The sequence below is a fragment of the Stegostoma tigrinum genome, chromosome 9 (assembly GCF_030684315.1).
Source record: "Stegostoma tigrinum isolate sSteTig4 chromosome 9, sSteTig4.hap1, whole genome shotgun sequence".
NCBI classification, from domain to species: domain Eukaryota; kingdom Metazoa; phylum Chordata; class Chondrichthyes; order Orectolobiformes; family Stegostomatidae; genus Stegostoma; species Stegostoma tigrinum.
The window spans coordinates 35,674,556-35,691,654 of record NC_081362.1 but is presented as its reverse complement, the minus strand read 5'-3'; the positions used below and the strand labels follow the sequence as shown (position 1 = coordinate 35,691,654).

Genomic DNA, 17,099 nt, shown 5'->3' with positions numbered 1-17,099 from the left:
CACTTGCTGCATTTGTGGATTGTATTGGCATCCACCAGTTCCCATATGCTGCAACTGCATAGCATCATCAGCCCAGCCATGATTATTCTATTTAATTAATTGATTTGGATATTAAATATCTTGTGATTTTTTTTTAAACTACTGTTTAACTGCAATAATGTCTTCTAATTTAAACCACTTAACCAACCAAATGAGACATGGAAGATATTCTATAATTAATCTAAGGAGATTAATTAATGTCCAGTTCTGAAGAAGGGTCACTGGACCCGAAATGTTAACTCTGATTTGTCTCTCACATGCTGCCTGATCTACTGAGATTTCCAGCAATTTCTGGTTTTCTCACATGGCATCAGCCACTGGTTTTTGTGTGATATTGCACTTCCATTCTGACAGGTGGAAGGGACTCTCTGACGCTGGTTTTTATTCCCCACCACAGCTTCCCTTCCCTTTATGAAATGGCTGTCCCTATCCTATCTGTGCTGTAGAGCACCTGCTTATCCTGTTGTTTATGAAACTACTGTTCCAGCTTTCTTTTATGTTCTTTATGAAGCTACTCTCCCAGGCACTTTCACAATGTTTCAGAAGCATAGTGTCCTCCTGTCTCTCTTTTTGGGGCTAGTGACTGTCTTCAAGTTCTTCTCTGTTTTGGTTGGGAAGAGATTTTGCAGCAAATTGCCTGTCCATTCAGTCAGTCAAAAGTGGTGCAGGGATTTTTTTCTAAAGTGAGTCTAAAATCTAAAATTTTATCAAGCTTTGCATTTGCCATTTTACTTTAATATGAACTTGTAGCTTCTTTCAGTTTTGTTTAGTCATAACCTAAAGCAAAGTATTAAATAGGAACAGGACCATTGTTTGATCTCAGCTGATGTTATTATCAGACAAGTCAGATTCCAAACTAAAATCTGACTTGTTTGATCACATTGCTTTGCTTTGTTTTTAGTGAAGTGATCTGTCATTGAGAGAGAAATATTTTCACAACGGAACAGAAGCTTTCTAAGTGAAATAAATTAATATAAAATAGAAAAAAAAATTATTTACTTAAAACGTATTTAAAGAGTTTTACTTACTCGGTAAATTTCAAATCCCATTAATCTCAAAACACTCCTTTACAAGTTTAAAAATAACAGCCCTTGACATGTGCTCTGTAAATCCTTGAACAGTACTCATCAGCATTCCCTCTAAGCTAACACATAAACAGCCACTCCAATGTTCTGTGTACGATGATCAGTGTCAGTACACCGATTGTGGCATTGACTTATGGTTCTGGAAGATTACAACCTCTGAATTTTTTAAAAATCTCTGATAGCTTATTCTTGGAACTGTGATGCACCTGAGTTTAAACAATTTCATCTTCAAATTCTTTCCACAATTTTCTCCCAATGCTTCTGCTGTGGGACTGTCACTAACTCCTTACTGTAAAGTAATCAAGTTGGCTATTTTCTTCTCTGCTCAGGACCACTGCTGTACCTATGCATCTCAGTGCAATGATTCCACTAAAACAGAAGCCCCTCTGTCATCTTATCAATATTTTTGTTTTTTAAGCTAACGAAAACAAAGGTACAATTGACTATCTAGCTAGGTCACAAAATCCTAAAATAAATACAAACACATTTGGCTGCCAAAGTACTCCTTACAAACTGTTTCATAAGAAATAACCACGGCTATAGAAATAAATTACAAGATTTATTAACTTGAGATTCAAAATCCGAACTTGAAATAAATGATATTAAAAATATGCATAACCCAGACAGCTTATATCATTAAGCGGCATACAGGACAATATCATGGGTAATGATAGTGATGGCAGAAATAGTAAATTACTTTGCTTGGAATTTACCAGGGAGATAGAACAAGTGGACACGATATTGAAAGATGAGATGATATAAGTGCATTTAAATAAAATAGAACCTAATGAATAAATCAAACAAACTCTCAAAAAGTATGATACCTCAGTCCAAGTTGCATCCATGCTTTTTAATATATCTAGGAAAAATATAGCAAAGATATTTCTGCATACCTTAATGTTATAAATTAAATGTATAATCTAATTCCTGGATTGAAGAATGGAGGCAGATAATGTCCAGTAAAATCAATAGTAGGAAAGCTAACAGAATATTTTCTGAAGGAGAGAAGAGAAGAACTCCTAGAAATGTTAGCAGAATAATAAATAGCATGGATTACTTTCAGAAGTAAATCCTTGCTTGTCAAATCCTGTTGAAAAGATAGGTACAGATTTGATTGGAGCCCTGCTGAACAGGGTGATGCAGACAGACTTTCTCTTCACTCAGGACAAGCAGAGAGGCCACAACACCAGACCATGACAATCTGGTCCAGGATTGCCATCTAGGTCAGTACAGTCTCAGCTATCTGGAGGAATGCACTGCACTGCACTGTAAGTAGAGGGAAAATGCGCTTCTCCACATTGCAAGCGTAGCTGCCATTACCTCCTCTGATTTTTCACGCTCCCCCTGCCTCTGCTATTGTACCCAACTCCCACCAAGGCTTATGCTTTACCACTCATACTATTGCCTGTAACCTCTTCCTTACTTGTTCAACTAGCCCCCTAACTACTGACAGCATTCACCCTGCGTACACTTTGCTCTGTGTACTCACTTGCTAGCAGTACCTTCTCACCTGCACCAAAAATAACAGCTATGCCACCATCTTTCATCCCACTTAATACGTGCCTCTGTCTCATTCCAGGAGGAGAGCAACCCCCAATAAGGCAGAAATAATCAAGACGGGTGGTAAGTTGACAGTCATTTGGCTATTCACCCCTTAGGTGGAGACCATTCTGTTTCTGACCACCTGAGTGACTGACTATTTCCAAGCCCTGGATTGGTATCGAAGACTGCACTTGACTTAATTGCCAACCTAACCTCCCCCTCCCCCACATCCAGTCCTGGAGAAGGGTAATACCTGAAATGTTGGTTGCTCCTTTCCTCCAGATGCTGCCTTGCCTGCTATGTTCTTCCTACCTTCGATTCTAGCAACAGTTTTTTGTCTCTGCTCTTGACTTACTTTCTAGGACCTGCTGAGTGAAAATTTATCTCTGTTCACCTGACTAGGCCTTACTGACAACCATGACAACTTACTTCATGTGTCCTTGTGTTAAATGGTAAGGCAAGACAGTAATAATATGAACCTGGTATCTCTGACTGAGGGGGAAAAACACAAAAAGGTGTTATTACAGTGAGTGATAGGAGGTGGAGATACATTCTGGTCGAGTCCATGAACTGGGTGCTTGGAACCCCTGAGCAAAGGTTAACTCCTTGTGTTGATTCAAGCCTGCTGAAAATTGACAAATTTCCTGGCTTTGTGTCTGTGCTATATAGTGCAACAAGCCAGCAATGACCTGGTATCTCTAGCTGAGGGACAAAGCACAAAAAGGCACGGCAGTGCAAAGACAGGGATGCTATGAGCGTTTGGGGTCGAAGTGAGTGAGCATCATGACCACAAGGAAAGAGCCCAAAGATGTAGCTTGGCCCAGTCCATGATCGACATGTGTGTCCTTGTTACAACATTACAATGGTAGTTCTTGGTGCAGCGTTGAAGTGCAGATGCATCCTATGTGGAATGGAGATGTACCATGAGAGTTTTTAAAAGTGGGCACATGTTAGATGCCAATGTTCTTGGATGTGGGTGTGTGGCTGGTGCTTATGGAGCATGCCCAGTATCCATTATGGAGGGCTTTGGACCAAATGGCAAGTTGAAGTCACTAGGCACCCACGATAATAAAATGTGAGGCTGGATGAACACAGCAGGCCAAGCAGCATCTCAGGAGCACAAAAGCTGACGTTTCGGGCCTAGACCCTTCATCAGAGAGGGGCAGGAGCAGGCTGAGACGATGAACTAGGCACCCACACTTGTTTTACATGTTAAGTTTTATCAATGCTTATCTTGTATGGTGAGTTTGATATTCAGATTCTTTTTATTACAGATGAGGTGAGTTGGCTTGCCAACAAAGAATTTAACAAGTAATAACCCCTTTTAATTAACAAATTACCATTACCTAGCAAGAAACTCACCGCAACTCTTGTCACAAGCACAATAGAAGAAACAAGAAGCACCTGACATTAAGATCAACCCTGATGGACCTCATTTGATTTTGCCACAAATCTCACCAGAGCCAACGTTGCGCAGACCCTGTAAGATTCAGCCCGTAGTATTTTACAAAAAGTAATTTTGTGCATATCTCTGGAAATCCTGCCACTCTTTTGCTCCTTATACTGTTATGACCCTGGCCAATTTTAGATGAATTGGAGACCCCTCACTTCCTTAAGTGGAGCCAAGGAGTCTACCCTCACTTTAAGGAGCACATAATTTTGTATTTCTCACTCTGTTCAATCACCCCACGATCTTTGTATGTTTTGATTTACCTGTACTGAGTGCAAGACTTTTCACTGTACTTAGGTACATGTGACAATAATGAATCAAATGTATCTATATCAGCTTGCTTAACATCCTAGTGATTATGTATGATCAAATGTAGTTGTACTTATTGCTATCATGCAATAAACCTTTTAATCTAAGAATAGTACCTTTTCTGATCTCTGTGGTATTGCATCCTCTACTAATGATCACTAGATACTCTCAAGACGAAGAAGGAATGAAAACAAAGTTGCTGGAAAAGCTCAGCGGGTTTATTTTCTTTATTCATTCAAGGGCTGAGAGTGTTGCTGGCTAGGCAGCATTTATTTCCCATCCCTAATTAGCTAGAGGGCAGTTCAGAGTCAACCACATTGCTGTGGGTCTGGAATCACATGTAGGCCAGACCAAGTAAGGATGGCAGTTTCCTTCCCTAAAGGACATTAGTGAACCAGATGGTTGTTCCACAATTGACAATGGATTCATGGTCATCAGTACATTCTTAATTCCAGATATTTTATTGAATTCAGATTCCACCATCTGCCATGCCAGGATTTGAATCCAGGTACCCAGAATGTTATCTGTATCTCTGGATTAACAATCCACCGATAATACCACTATGCCATCACTTCCTCTCACAGACTTAACATTCTGGGTCTGGTAACCCTCCCTCAGAACAGTTCTGAGGAAGGGTCACTGGACCTGAAACTTTAGCTCTGCTTTTTTCCTTCAAAGATGCTTTTCCAGCAACTTTGTTTTACTGCATCCACAGTTCTTTTGGTCAAGATGAAGCAGGATTGGCAGCAGCGAACTACCTTGGGAAACCCTTAATTATATGCTAGTAGAGGTTGCAAATACAGAAGCTGTTGAGTGGTCATCTGGGAAAATACCGCAGTCAATTTAAAAAAAACAGGTTAGTAAGAAATTCTTCTGTGACCTCAGATAGTTGGATTTGTAGAGATACAAACCAAATTGTTTGTAAGCTTGATTTCTTGTTTCACCCCAGATTTTGGATCACGTACAGTGCAAAATTGAAAACATCTATTTAAACCTACACAACATCTCATTATACTGCCATCTCACCACTCCCTTGCTGGTGAAGTCCTCACCCGTGCCTCTCTTACCTCTAGACTTTACTGTTCTAATGCAGCTAACTGACATACTACAGGCTAGAGTAAACTTGAGATTTTCCAAACTTCTGCCAGCCATGTCCTATTTCACTGACATATACTGACTCCCAATTAATTAACATTTTGATTTTAAAATTCTCATTTTTTGTTTCCAAATCCCTAAACAAATTCAGCTTTTGCAATCTCAGAAATCTGTACCCTTACATCTCTGAATTGTTTCAAATATTGTCGTTTGAGTATCCTTAATTATAATTGTTCCATTATTGGCTGACATTACCCAAGGCCATAGATTATGAAATAATCTACCTGAGCTGCTCCATCTCTTTCCTTTTTCAGACAATCCGTCACACCTGATGCTTTAAACAACCTCATCAATACGTGGCTCAGTGCCAAATTTTGGTAACTGGCCAGAGAAGTGCCTTGTGTTGTTTTACTGTTTTAAGGGAACAGTGCAACTACAAATTGTGATACCTTTCAAGTTCTCCAGGTGAATTAAGGAATTAACCTTTTATGGTTTTATTTTGGTTGCATTTTATTTTCATTCCTTGACTCACTTGTTACTGTGCTGGAAGCGGTTGTTTGTTTCTTCTCTGTTTGGTCAATTCTTGGCCTGTCAGGATTTCACACATACCTAATCAGCTCAAATCAGACTACAAATGAAGATGTAAGTATTTTGTTTCATTCCTTGCTAAGAAAATAGTTCAAGCAAAAATCAAGAATGAGCATTAAAATATACCAAATTATAATTTGATTTTAAAATATTATGAAATAGTGTGAAAGAAGACACTTATAGATAAGGAGAACATTTAGCTGACATGACAACACAAGTCAGATCCTTGAAGTGTTGTCCTGAATACAGGCTTAAAATATTCTGCAACGAGCATTGTGATAAGGTCTAATGTCTAACACTGATTTGGACAAATCCAGTTACTACACTTTTTATTTCAAAAAATAAAAGGCTGCATCACACTGTACTTTGATCATGTCTGTCCTGTAACAAAAGGTAGATATGTTGTATAAAGGAGTATGAAAGCATACAAATGTAAGGTAGTCAGGTTGAGCTTAATGCGCCAAAGATTTTTTCAGTGCATCATTGCATGTAAGTAATGTGAGTGCATGAGACTTGATTGGTTACTATGATATATTAATATAAGATATAGCAGAGGGCAGAAAATCTGTTAATATTATATTTTGTCATAATGTTGCTGACACTGTACTCTCTGATTATTCAATAAGGCAAGGTCTCGGATAAAATTGAATCTAATGTGAAAATTAGAACATAGAACAGTCCAGCACAGTACAGGCCTTTCGGCCCAAAATGTGTGCTGAACTTTTACCCTAATCCTAAGGTTTATCTAATCTCCACCCCTACCTTATACTATCATCCACATGCCTATTTGATAGCTGCTTAAATGCCCCTAATGAGGCCAACTCCACTACCCTCTCTGGCAATGCGAAGCTTAAAAGTATTCGTTGTAATAAGGTGTGCCACATACTGCTTGAAATTTGCTTTTCAAATTTAACAGCTTAGTCAGATATGCACATGTTTGCTTCAACACTTCCTGCTGTAGTTCAAGATAACACATTGTGGAGCTGGAGGAACACAGCAGGCCAGGCAGCACCAGAAGAACAGGAAAGCTGATGTTTCAGGTCAGGTGAACACCTCCATCCAATGACCCAAAAAAACTTTCCACATCAAACAGATGGTTTACTGAATCCGCTGCTCCTGTTGTGGCCTCCTCTATATCATTGAGACCAAGAGGAGGCTTGGAGACAGCTTTGTAGAACACCTGTGCTCTGTTTGCAACAAACGACAACACCTTCCAGTCACGAGCCACTTCAACACCCCCTCCTACTTCCTGGACGAACATGTCCATGCTGGCCCTCCTCCAGTGTCACAATGATGCCATTGGGAGCCTACAACCCAATGGTCTCAGTGTGGACTTCACTAGTTTCAAAATTTCCCCACCCCTGGCCTCATCCCATGACCAACCTTAACCTGACACAATCTATCCACTTTCTCTCCCATCTATCCCAGTCCCCACCACAGCCTACCTGCACTCAGCTGTCATCATCCCACCTACCTTCCCCAGGCCCACCCCTCCTGTCTATTTATTTCAGAGCACCCTTTCCCCTCCCCAGTTCTGAAGAAGGGACCTGACCCAAAACATCAGCTTTCCTGCTCCTCTGATGCTGCCTGGCCTGCTGTGTTCCTCTGGTTCCACACTGTGTTAGCTGTAACTCCAGCATCAGTAGTTCTTTCTATTTCTGCTGTAGTTCAATATATTATTTAAAAGAATTAATGTTAATACTTTATACTCATTGATTCACCTGATATGGCATAAATCTTGTAGTTGGAAGCAATTGCTTCAATTTCTTAAGTGATTTTGTAGTGGTAAATTTCATGTTTCTACTGAAGACTGAACCTGAAAGGTGTACCGGTTGAAACCTTTGAGGCTTTTTTAAGTGTTGTGGTCCAATTTGTTGAAAGTTAAACAGTTTGTTTGATTGAACTATTCTTAATGGTTGGTTTTAATTTTGTCCTTGCAGATTAAAGGATCCTGGTCAAACAAAAGAAGCAAAGACAATTACAATCCATATAGCTATGGAAATATCTTCACAAATTGTTGTGCAGCTCTGTGTGGGCCATTGCCACCGAGGTGGGAAATGATTGTGATGGGCAATAAATCACTGTTCAAAGACTTCTTTCCATTGTTTCTTTCCCTTTTAAAACAATAAGGAATATTTATTGAATAAAACTTGGGTTTATATAATGTTATTTTTTAAATCATCAAATGAATTCAAAATGTGCAGTTATATTGTTATGTTGTCCATATGGTGGACTAGATACAAATGGCATTTACTAAGAGTACAGTTAATTTTTACAAACCTGTATCAGCTTTCTAAAAGAAATCTAATTGTTGATTGGAATTTGCTTTTATGTATGTCAGTGAACTAAAATACTGTGGTTCTACTTTATTTGGATACATCTCCCCATGGGCTGGGGAAAACCAGACTTCCACACTATTCAGAGCTCACAAAATGGACACCTAGCCCATGTGTGATCTTACAAGAAATTTTGTCTTTTTGTGCAAGGGTCAGATTTGCAAGCCACGTGGAGTTCAAGAATAGTATGGATATAGAGCTGGTCTAGTTAGAAGGCCTTTTTCTCCAACAATTTAAAGGCTCCTCACTACTCATTCCTTTACCCTCATGTCATGCCATTCCATTCCATGATGCATTTCCTGCAGACAGTCTACACTATTTCACATCCCCTATTGTCACCTCATTTTCCTTTCCATCCCATCTCATATTTTCTGTGCCACCCAAGGCCATCTTTATGCCTCCATGCCAGTCTATGATCTCCATGTACTTTGCATAGCAACTCACCCAGTATCGTCCTCATGGCAATGGAACTTATTTTAAAATATCATTCGAAAATCCTTAAACCTCTAATAATATAAGGAAACCCTGAATTCAAATGCAATATCATTGATATTGGACCAAGAAAAGGAAACAAGGATACAATCCTTTAGGTGTCTATTAGGTTTGTGAACAAACAAGCAACATATATCCAACACATTTGTTATAGGTTTGTAATGGTTCCATTCATTCCTGGATCACCTGCTGGTCTGAAAGTGTCAAATCCAAACACGTATTCAAAATAGCTACAAGTTTCATATTAATAGCTTCACTGAAGGAACAGGTTTCCATTTCAAAGCAGAGTCCCTGTAAAACAAAAGAAGAAGAGCCGGTGTAGATCATTTTCTTTTGCTTTCAGAAGCAGAGCTTTAACAGCCAGATCTGCCAATCCCATTAAATCAGAGCACAGAAACATGACAGCAGAATGCCTGTTTTAATGCACCATACTACTGTCTTCATTGGAAGAATACTGTAATGTGTGTGAACAATTGTATACTGTTGATCGCTTTGGGAATTCATTCAAATGAATGCAGATTATGTTTTTTAGAGATAACGAGGTGTAGACCTGGATGAACACAGCAGGCCAAACAGCATCAAAGGAGCAGGAAAACTGACGTTTCAGGACTAGGCCCTTCTTCTATTTCTGAAGAAGGGTCTAGGCACGAAATGTCAGCTTTCCTGCTCCTCTGATGCTGCTTGGCCTGTTGTGTTCATCCAGCTCTACACCTTGTTATCTCAGATTCTCCAGCATCTGCAGTTTCTACTATTTGTTTTATAGAACTCCTTTACCCTGCCCACAAACATCAATTTGATTAAATTCAGAATGTTTCAACCTGAATTGTCTTTATTATTTTATCTCTCTATTTAAGACTTAATCGAATTTCCATATCATACAATCATGACAGTATTAGCATTAAATAATTACTTTTGAAAAAGCACATCAAATACACTAAAAGAAAGAGAAGGAAATTGCATTAAACTACACCTTGTTGATTCATTCTAACATTTCAAAAGACTGATCACTTTATTGTTATGTGTATGATATAAATCATGAAAAATCTGTTAATCTTATCCATAAGTAAACTTTTATAGTCAATTACTAACTATACTTTTATTTTTTTTAATAGTTTAATTGATCGAAGAGGAGCGATCCAGTCAGATACACCACAGTCAGTTGCGCCACCAAATGGAATCACCACATATGGGGCCACACAATCTCAGAGCAACATGGTAGGATCCATGCCATAGTGTTGCTCACTGAGATCCTGTCATTGTTTATTTCCGCCATCCTTTTCCATCTGTTTCAGTAGTACATTTCACCAATCCCATAAAAACAAGTTTAGTAAGAACAGCCATCCCAAGCCACTGTGACTAAAGAGGTGTCCTGCGCACGAAGAGAGCATTATTGCTTCACAGAAATGTCAGTTTGACTAAAAATATCTGAAGAATGGAGGATGTGAATGTCATGGAGTCTTTCTAGTCACTCAGAGAATGAAGAAATGTGACCAAATGCCAATCAGTCCAGGCATAAAAAGTAATGAATTTTTTCCAGCATTTAGCTTTAGTACAGTTTGAGGTTCGTTTTAGCTGTGTGAAGCTGTTATACATTTAGAAGAAAGGATGGCCTGCATCTGAGCCTAAATACAATATGAGAGAAAGAGAGAATGTGAAATGCAACTTGCAACTTGAAGAGTCAGAGCTATATTTTAGACAGATCCAGAGGTTGCCACTTTTGCACCTGGATAAATTTTAGTAGTTGAATTTAATTGTTTTGAGTCTCCATAGTTTATGTTTGGCTTTAAATTGCATCGAATTTAGATTACAGAGCAACACAGAAGCAAGCCATTTAGCCCCACTGATTTGTGTTGGTGTTTGCATTCCAAGAAAAACCTTCTCTCCTCCTGATTCACCCAACACTGTGTGCAATCCTTCTATTTCTTTCTACTGCACGTATTCATCTGACTTTCCCTTTCAGCCACCTAAGTGATCACGTCAACTGCTCGAAGGGATAGTAATTTCTGCACTGCAACGGCCATTTACTGGATGAAAATTTTTGTTTTTCTCGAGATTACTACTGGATTTATTCATGATCTTTTAGGAATTGCTCCATTTTTTGAGTTATAATGTCTCAATTCTAGTGTTAGCATTATAAATTTTTTGTCTCTGTTTCACTGCCTGTATATCTTTCTTAAAACAGAGACCAGAAATGCCCAATTATTCTAAATACAGTCTAACCAAGGCCCTGTAGAAGTTTCATATACCTGATTTTCAACTCCATCCATCCTTCTAGAAATTAATCCTAGTGCTTTATGAGCATTTTTATGACTGTGAACTTGTGTTGATACATTTAATGATTTGTCATTATGTACTTTAATTCTTTTGCTGCACCTCTGCACCATTTAAGTTAGTATTTTTTCAAAGTAAATCACTTCTTTATTCTTGCTATTAAAATGTAGCATCTCACATTTTTCATATTGAAACTAATTTGCCATTTATTGCTAATCCGAGTTTATTCATGTCACCTTGTATTTTGTTGAAATTTTCTGCACCATTATCTATGCCTTAGTTTGGTGCCATCACAAATTTTGCAAGTGCACTTCTGATTCTAAACCAACTACATACGGTTTAACACCTTCCACTGGTGTGTTTAATGACCTTTGACCCTACGCCATTCTGCCTTTTAGCTTGAGCTCCATCTGCTATTTATCCCCTGACTCCATGTGTGCTGAATGTGATAATGAGTTTATTGTGAAACAACTACGTCATCAAAGAGCTTTTCGGAAATTCAAGTGTACTGCCATAACCCTTGCATATTGATTCTGTTACTTCAAGTAAATCAATAAGATTGGTCAACTAGCTTGACCTTCCCTTTTGATCTCCAGGTTGAAAATTCTTTTTAGATTTTAGCTCGTACATGTTTTTATTATCGTAGAAAGGCACAGTACAGAATGAGGCCATTTGACCATTTGTGGGTGTTTGGAAAAATGGTGCAATTAGTCCCACTCCCCTGTTTTTCTTCACTAGCCAAAAGTACTTCTTGTTTCAAGTATGAATTCCCTTTTGACGGTTGCATTGACTCTTTTTCCATCATCTTTGAAGACAGTGTGTTCTAGACCTTTTAAAAACTTGCTGTAATAAAATATCTCATCTGGTTCTTTGCCAATCATTTCTGTCAGATGTATTATGACAACATTCATCATTTTGAGCATTTCTATTAAATCCACCCCCCTCCCCCAAACTGCCTCCACCCTAAAAGAGAACAGACCTGTCTTCTCAAGTTTCCTTTGTAACTCTCCATGTTCTTCCTACTATGCAATGCACAGAATTGGACATTTTACTCCAGTTGAGACTTAACAATTGATTTATAGAAGTTTACATTTTCTTTCTATTTGCACATTCAGTTAATTTAGAAAAACTTCAAGCTGCAGGAAGTATTATAAATTACTCTTAATCATAAATCTTTTAAATCTGGTTACTGAATTATTAGAAGACTTTGTTAGTTAGCACAATAATTTTGGATATTTGATTTACGTTCTCACCCTGTCTGCCCCATTAGAATGAAAATATTCACCCGCCTTATATTTCAGGGATTGCACATTTCTTTACAAATTAAGGCTTAGTATGAATTCCATTTCTTCTACATGAGCAGGTCTTTCACAAATGGTCTGCAAAATTGCATTGCTGCATTCTTGTCTTTCTACAACTAATGATGTTTAGAACAGTGTTTTATTTCTCTTGACATGGTTATTGTCTGTCTTGCAGCATTCTATACAAGGCTATCGCTGAACTCTAATATAAATCTATGTACTGTGTTGTAAGACATTTTCATTTAAAACACAAACTTAATCCAGTTCAGTTATCAGGCAGCTATGGAACATTTTTGGAGAACTATCAGTGTCTGGATGGCAGAAGGAATATTTAGAGGGTAGAGTCCAATTTCAACTTGATCAGTATTTGAGCACACTTTATGCTGTCAGAAAATCCGAAGTCATTTGTTACATGGGACTGTTTATTCTCTTGAGATGGGAATATCTCTCAGCAGGGAATCTATGTTTAGACCAAAAATCCTTTTGGCTAATTTGAAACAACATTACCGATAAGGAAATTACCAAGAAAGATAGTCTATCCTACGAACTTAAGGAAAACTGATCAGAGGAAAGTAGAGGTGCAGTTTATTTACTATATGTATATATTTTTGGTACAGAATAAATTGTGAATATACTAGGAAGATAGAAAAATAGAGAAGCTACTCGTGCAGTGTCATGTTAACATGTAAAATAAAAATATGTGTTTTGCATTTTCCAGTGATTTTCATGACCACAGGATATCCTAAAGTGCATTGCAACCAATGAAATACTTTTGATCTATTTTAACTATTGTAACGATGGAAATGTGGCTGTTAATCTGTGCACAAAATGTTCCTACAAACAGCAATGCATTGAGAACCAGATAATTTGTTTTAGTGGTGATGGTTGCAATGAAAAACATCTCAAGTTTTTGTTGGGTACTTTTTAAAAAGACAAGTTTAACTGTATTCATTGCTCCATGTGATAATTTTTATTTTGCTGTGCAAATAGCATAAAACCAAATTGTCACTTGAATTCCAAAGGAGCTTCTCATTCTTTTTGACTATTGATCACTTAATTTAGAGACTAACTTACCTCTCGACAATTTTCATCTTGATTTCAAGCTGCTGAATTCGTATTTCATGTAGTTTATTTACTTGTGCCACAAATCAGTCTTCCCTTTGAATTTCCCAAACACTTGCAGTTATTTAAATGAAGAGTTAGCAATAGCTGGGAGGGGGAGGATGGGTTATTGCTATCAACATTATCTTCCCTGAGAAGCCACCAATGTTAGAGGGAGAGTTTTGGGGCAACTCCATGGAATTTTTGCTCCTGTAAAATGAAAAGGGAATTGCATTTCTTTGAGATGAAAGTTTGATGTCTTATCGCCTCTGGCATGTGTACAGAAAACAGTATTGCCATTGGTGACGGTATTTCTTTCATAAGCATGCCACTTGGAATTTGCGTGTCCATTTGTAAGAACAACTTAAACATGTAGATGTTTAGCATTAAGTTTGCTGCAATAACCATAGGAATTGCTTGAAAACTGAATAACTTTCTTTTTATTAATAGAGCTTGTACCATTCAGTACAAACCAATATTAAGCATCAGTGTACATGAATTAAGTGAAATATATGTAATCATATGAACACCTGACACATGTGCATTGTAAGCCTTTGCTTGATGCAAACTATATTTGTTGTCATTGGATATTTGTTGAGGATAAGAAACCTCCTTATGTGATCGAGACAGGCTGCTACATAAAAGCAACATCCACATCATTTTCCATCTTTAAGATTTTCTTTACATTCGGGGGCAAATTAATGTGGCTAAAATCAAAGTATGTGCTTCTATACTGCTAAGAGCACTCAGTTTTAGTACTTTATTTGATGAGGTTACTGGACCTAATTTCTCATTATGTATTTTGAGCTGTGTCATTAAATATTTGTAACAATGTACATTTCATGACAATATCCCAACTACTTGATTTCTAAAGGTCATCACGTATTTCCACGAGTATGGCAGAGTTAGTATAAAGCAAAAATGCACTTTTTGCTCCTGACACTTCTTTCTAAAAAAAATGACATTATAAGGCTGATGTTTTGGGCCTAAACCCTTTTTCTGGCTCCTGTGATGCTGCTTGGCCTGCTGTGTTCATCCAGCTCTACACCTTGTTATCTCTGATTCTCCAGCACCTGCAGTTCCTGCTATCCCTGACACAAGGAGGGATTACAGCAAATAATGAGGATAAAGTTTGTATCATAAAATTCTTACAAGTCTTCCTGAAAGGACACAGCAAGACTATTTGTTTCCTAATGTTATCATAAGAAGGCAGCCATTTAATGATCGTGTTCTGGTACACCAGCTTCCGACAAATTTTCAAGCCTAATTTGTCCCGCTAATGATGTCATCGGGTCACTGGTAAAGTACCTTTTGATTTCCTAAAAATGTAGGCCAGTCAAAAAAACATGTTTAATGAGAACACCTTGGTTCCAAAAATGGAAGTTGGTCCAGGTTAGTGTTTACGTTCAGTTTTTTAAAAAAAGTGAGTTATAGAGTCAGAAATATACTGCACAGAAAAATGCCCTTCAGCCTGCTGTCCCCACATCAGTCAAAAACAGCCATTTAATTATTCTAATCCCATTTTCCAGCACTTGGCCTGTAACCTTGTATGCTTTGGTATTGCAAGTGCATGTCTAAATGTTTTGAGGGTTTCTGCCTGTACCATCCTTAAGAAAAGGAGCCCAGATGCCCACTATTCTCTGCTTGAAAAAGTTTTTCCTCACATCTTCTCTAAACTTTAAATGTATGCCCCCTTGTCATTCATGTTTCTATCAAAGGGGAAAGTTGCTACCAGTCTACCTGATCTATGCCACTCATAATTTTATGTGTCTCAAATCGTATCCCCACTCGAAGTCCTCTGCTCGAAGGAAAACAACCCCAGTCTTTCCAGTCTGTCTTTGTAACTGAAACATTTTATCAATTCTCCCTTAAGGGACCAGTGTGAATGCACATCCCGAACTCCCACCGATCTTTTGTGTTTCCCAGGGTCCTGCCATTCATCATCTATTAGAACATAGAACATAGAGAAGTACAGGTCCTTTGGCCCACGATGTTGTGCTGTGGAACAATCCTAATCCAAAAATAAAATAACCAAACCTACATTCCCCGCAAATAACTGCTGTCCATGTGCATGTCCAGCAGTCGCTTAAATGTCACTAATGACTCTGCTTCCATGACTACCACTGGTAAACTATTCCATGCGCTCACAACTCTGGGTGAAGATCCTCCTTCTGAGGTCTCCTCTATACCTTCCTCCTAACACCTTAAAACTATGACCCCTCGTAACAGTCAATCCTGCCCTGGGGAAAAATCTCTGGCTATCGACTCTATCCATGCCTCTCATTACCTTGTACACCTCGATCAGGTCACCGCTCTTCCTCCTTCTCTCCAGAGAGAAAAGCCCGAGCTCAGTCAACTTCTCCTCGTAGGACAAGCCCTCCAGTCCAGCTAGCATCCTGGTAAACCTCCTTTGCACCCTCTGCAAAGCTTCCACATCTTTCCTATAATAGGGCGACCAGAACTGGACACACTATTCCAGGTGTGGTCTCACCAGGGTTTTGTAGAGCTGCAGCATAACCTCGCAGCTCTTAAACTCGATCCCCCTGTTAATGAAAGCCAAAACACCATATGCTTTCTTAACAACCTTATCCACCTGGGTGACAACTTTGAGGGAGCTATGCACTTGAACACCAAGATCCTGCTGTTCCTCCACACTGCTGAGAATCGTGTCTTTAATCCTATATTCAGCTTTAAGTTTGACCTTCCAAAATGCGTAACGTCGCATTTATCCAGGTTGAACTCCATCTGCCATTTCTCAGCCCAGCTCTGCATACTGGCAATGTCTCGCTGAAGCCTGCAATAGCCCTTGATACTATCAACGGCACCTCCAACCTTTGTGTCATCAGCAAACATACCAACCCATCCCTCAACCTCCTCTCCAAGTCATTTATAAAAACTACAAAAAGCAGAGGCGAAAGAGCAGAGCCCTGTGGGACACCACTCAGCACTGACATCCAGGCAGAATACTTAGCATCTATAACAAAGAAACCTACAGCACAGGAACAGGCCCTTCGGCCCTCCAAGCCTGCGCCAATCAAGATCCTCTGCCTAACCTGTCATTATTTTCTAACGGTCTGTGTCCATTTGCTCCCTGCCCATCCATGTACCTGTCCAAATATATCTTAAAAGACGCTAACGTGTCTGCGTCTACCACCTCGGCTGGCGACGCATTCCAGGCACCCACCACCCTCTGTGTAAAGAACTTTCCACGCATATCTCCCTTAAACTTTCCTCCTCTCACTTTGAACTCATGACCCCAATAATTCAGTCCCCCACTCGGGGGGGGGGGGGGGGAGAAAGCTTTTTGCTATCCACCCTGTCTATACCCCTCATGATTTTGTAGACCTCAATCAGGTCCCCCCTCAATCTCCGTCTTTCTAATGAAAATAATCCTAATCTATTCAACCTCTGTTCATAGCTAGCACCTTCCAGAGTGGGCAACATCCTGGTGAACCTCCTCTGCACCCTCTCCAAAGCATCCACATCCTTT

General features: G+C 39.0%; 1 protein-coding gene across 1 annotated transcript in view; it reads left to right on the top strand.

Moving 5' to 3' along the window:
• Positions 1-17,099, top strand: part of zdhhc14 (zinc finger DHHC-type palmitoyltransferase 14) — a 168,092-nt gene that overhangs the window by 128,720 nt on the left and 22,273 nt on the right. Inside the window, exons 6-8 of the mRNA XM_059648482.1 lie at positions 6,060-6,162; positions 8,049-8,158; positions 10,049-10,151. Of these exons, the coding sequence (XP_059504465.1) occupies positions 6,060-6,162; positions 8,049-8,158; positions 10,049-10,151 (316 nt within the window). The remainder of the gene's footprint in view (positions 1-6,059; positions 6,163-8,048; positions 8,159-10,048; positions 10,152-17,099) is intronic.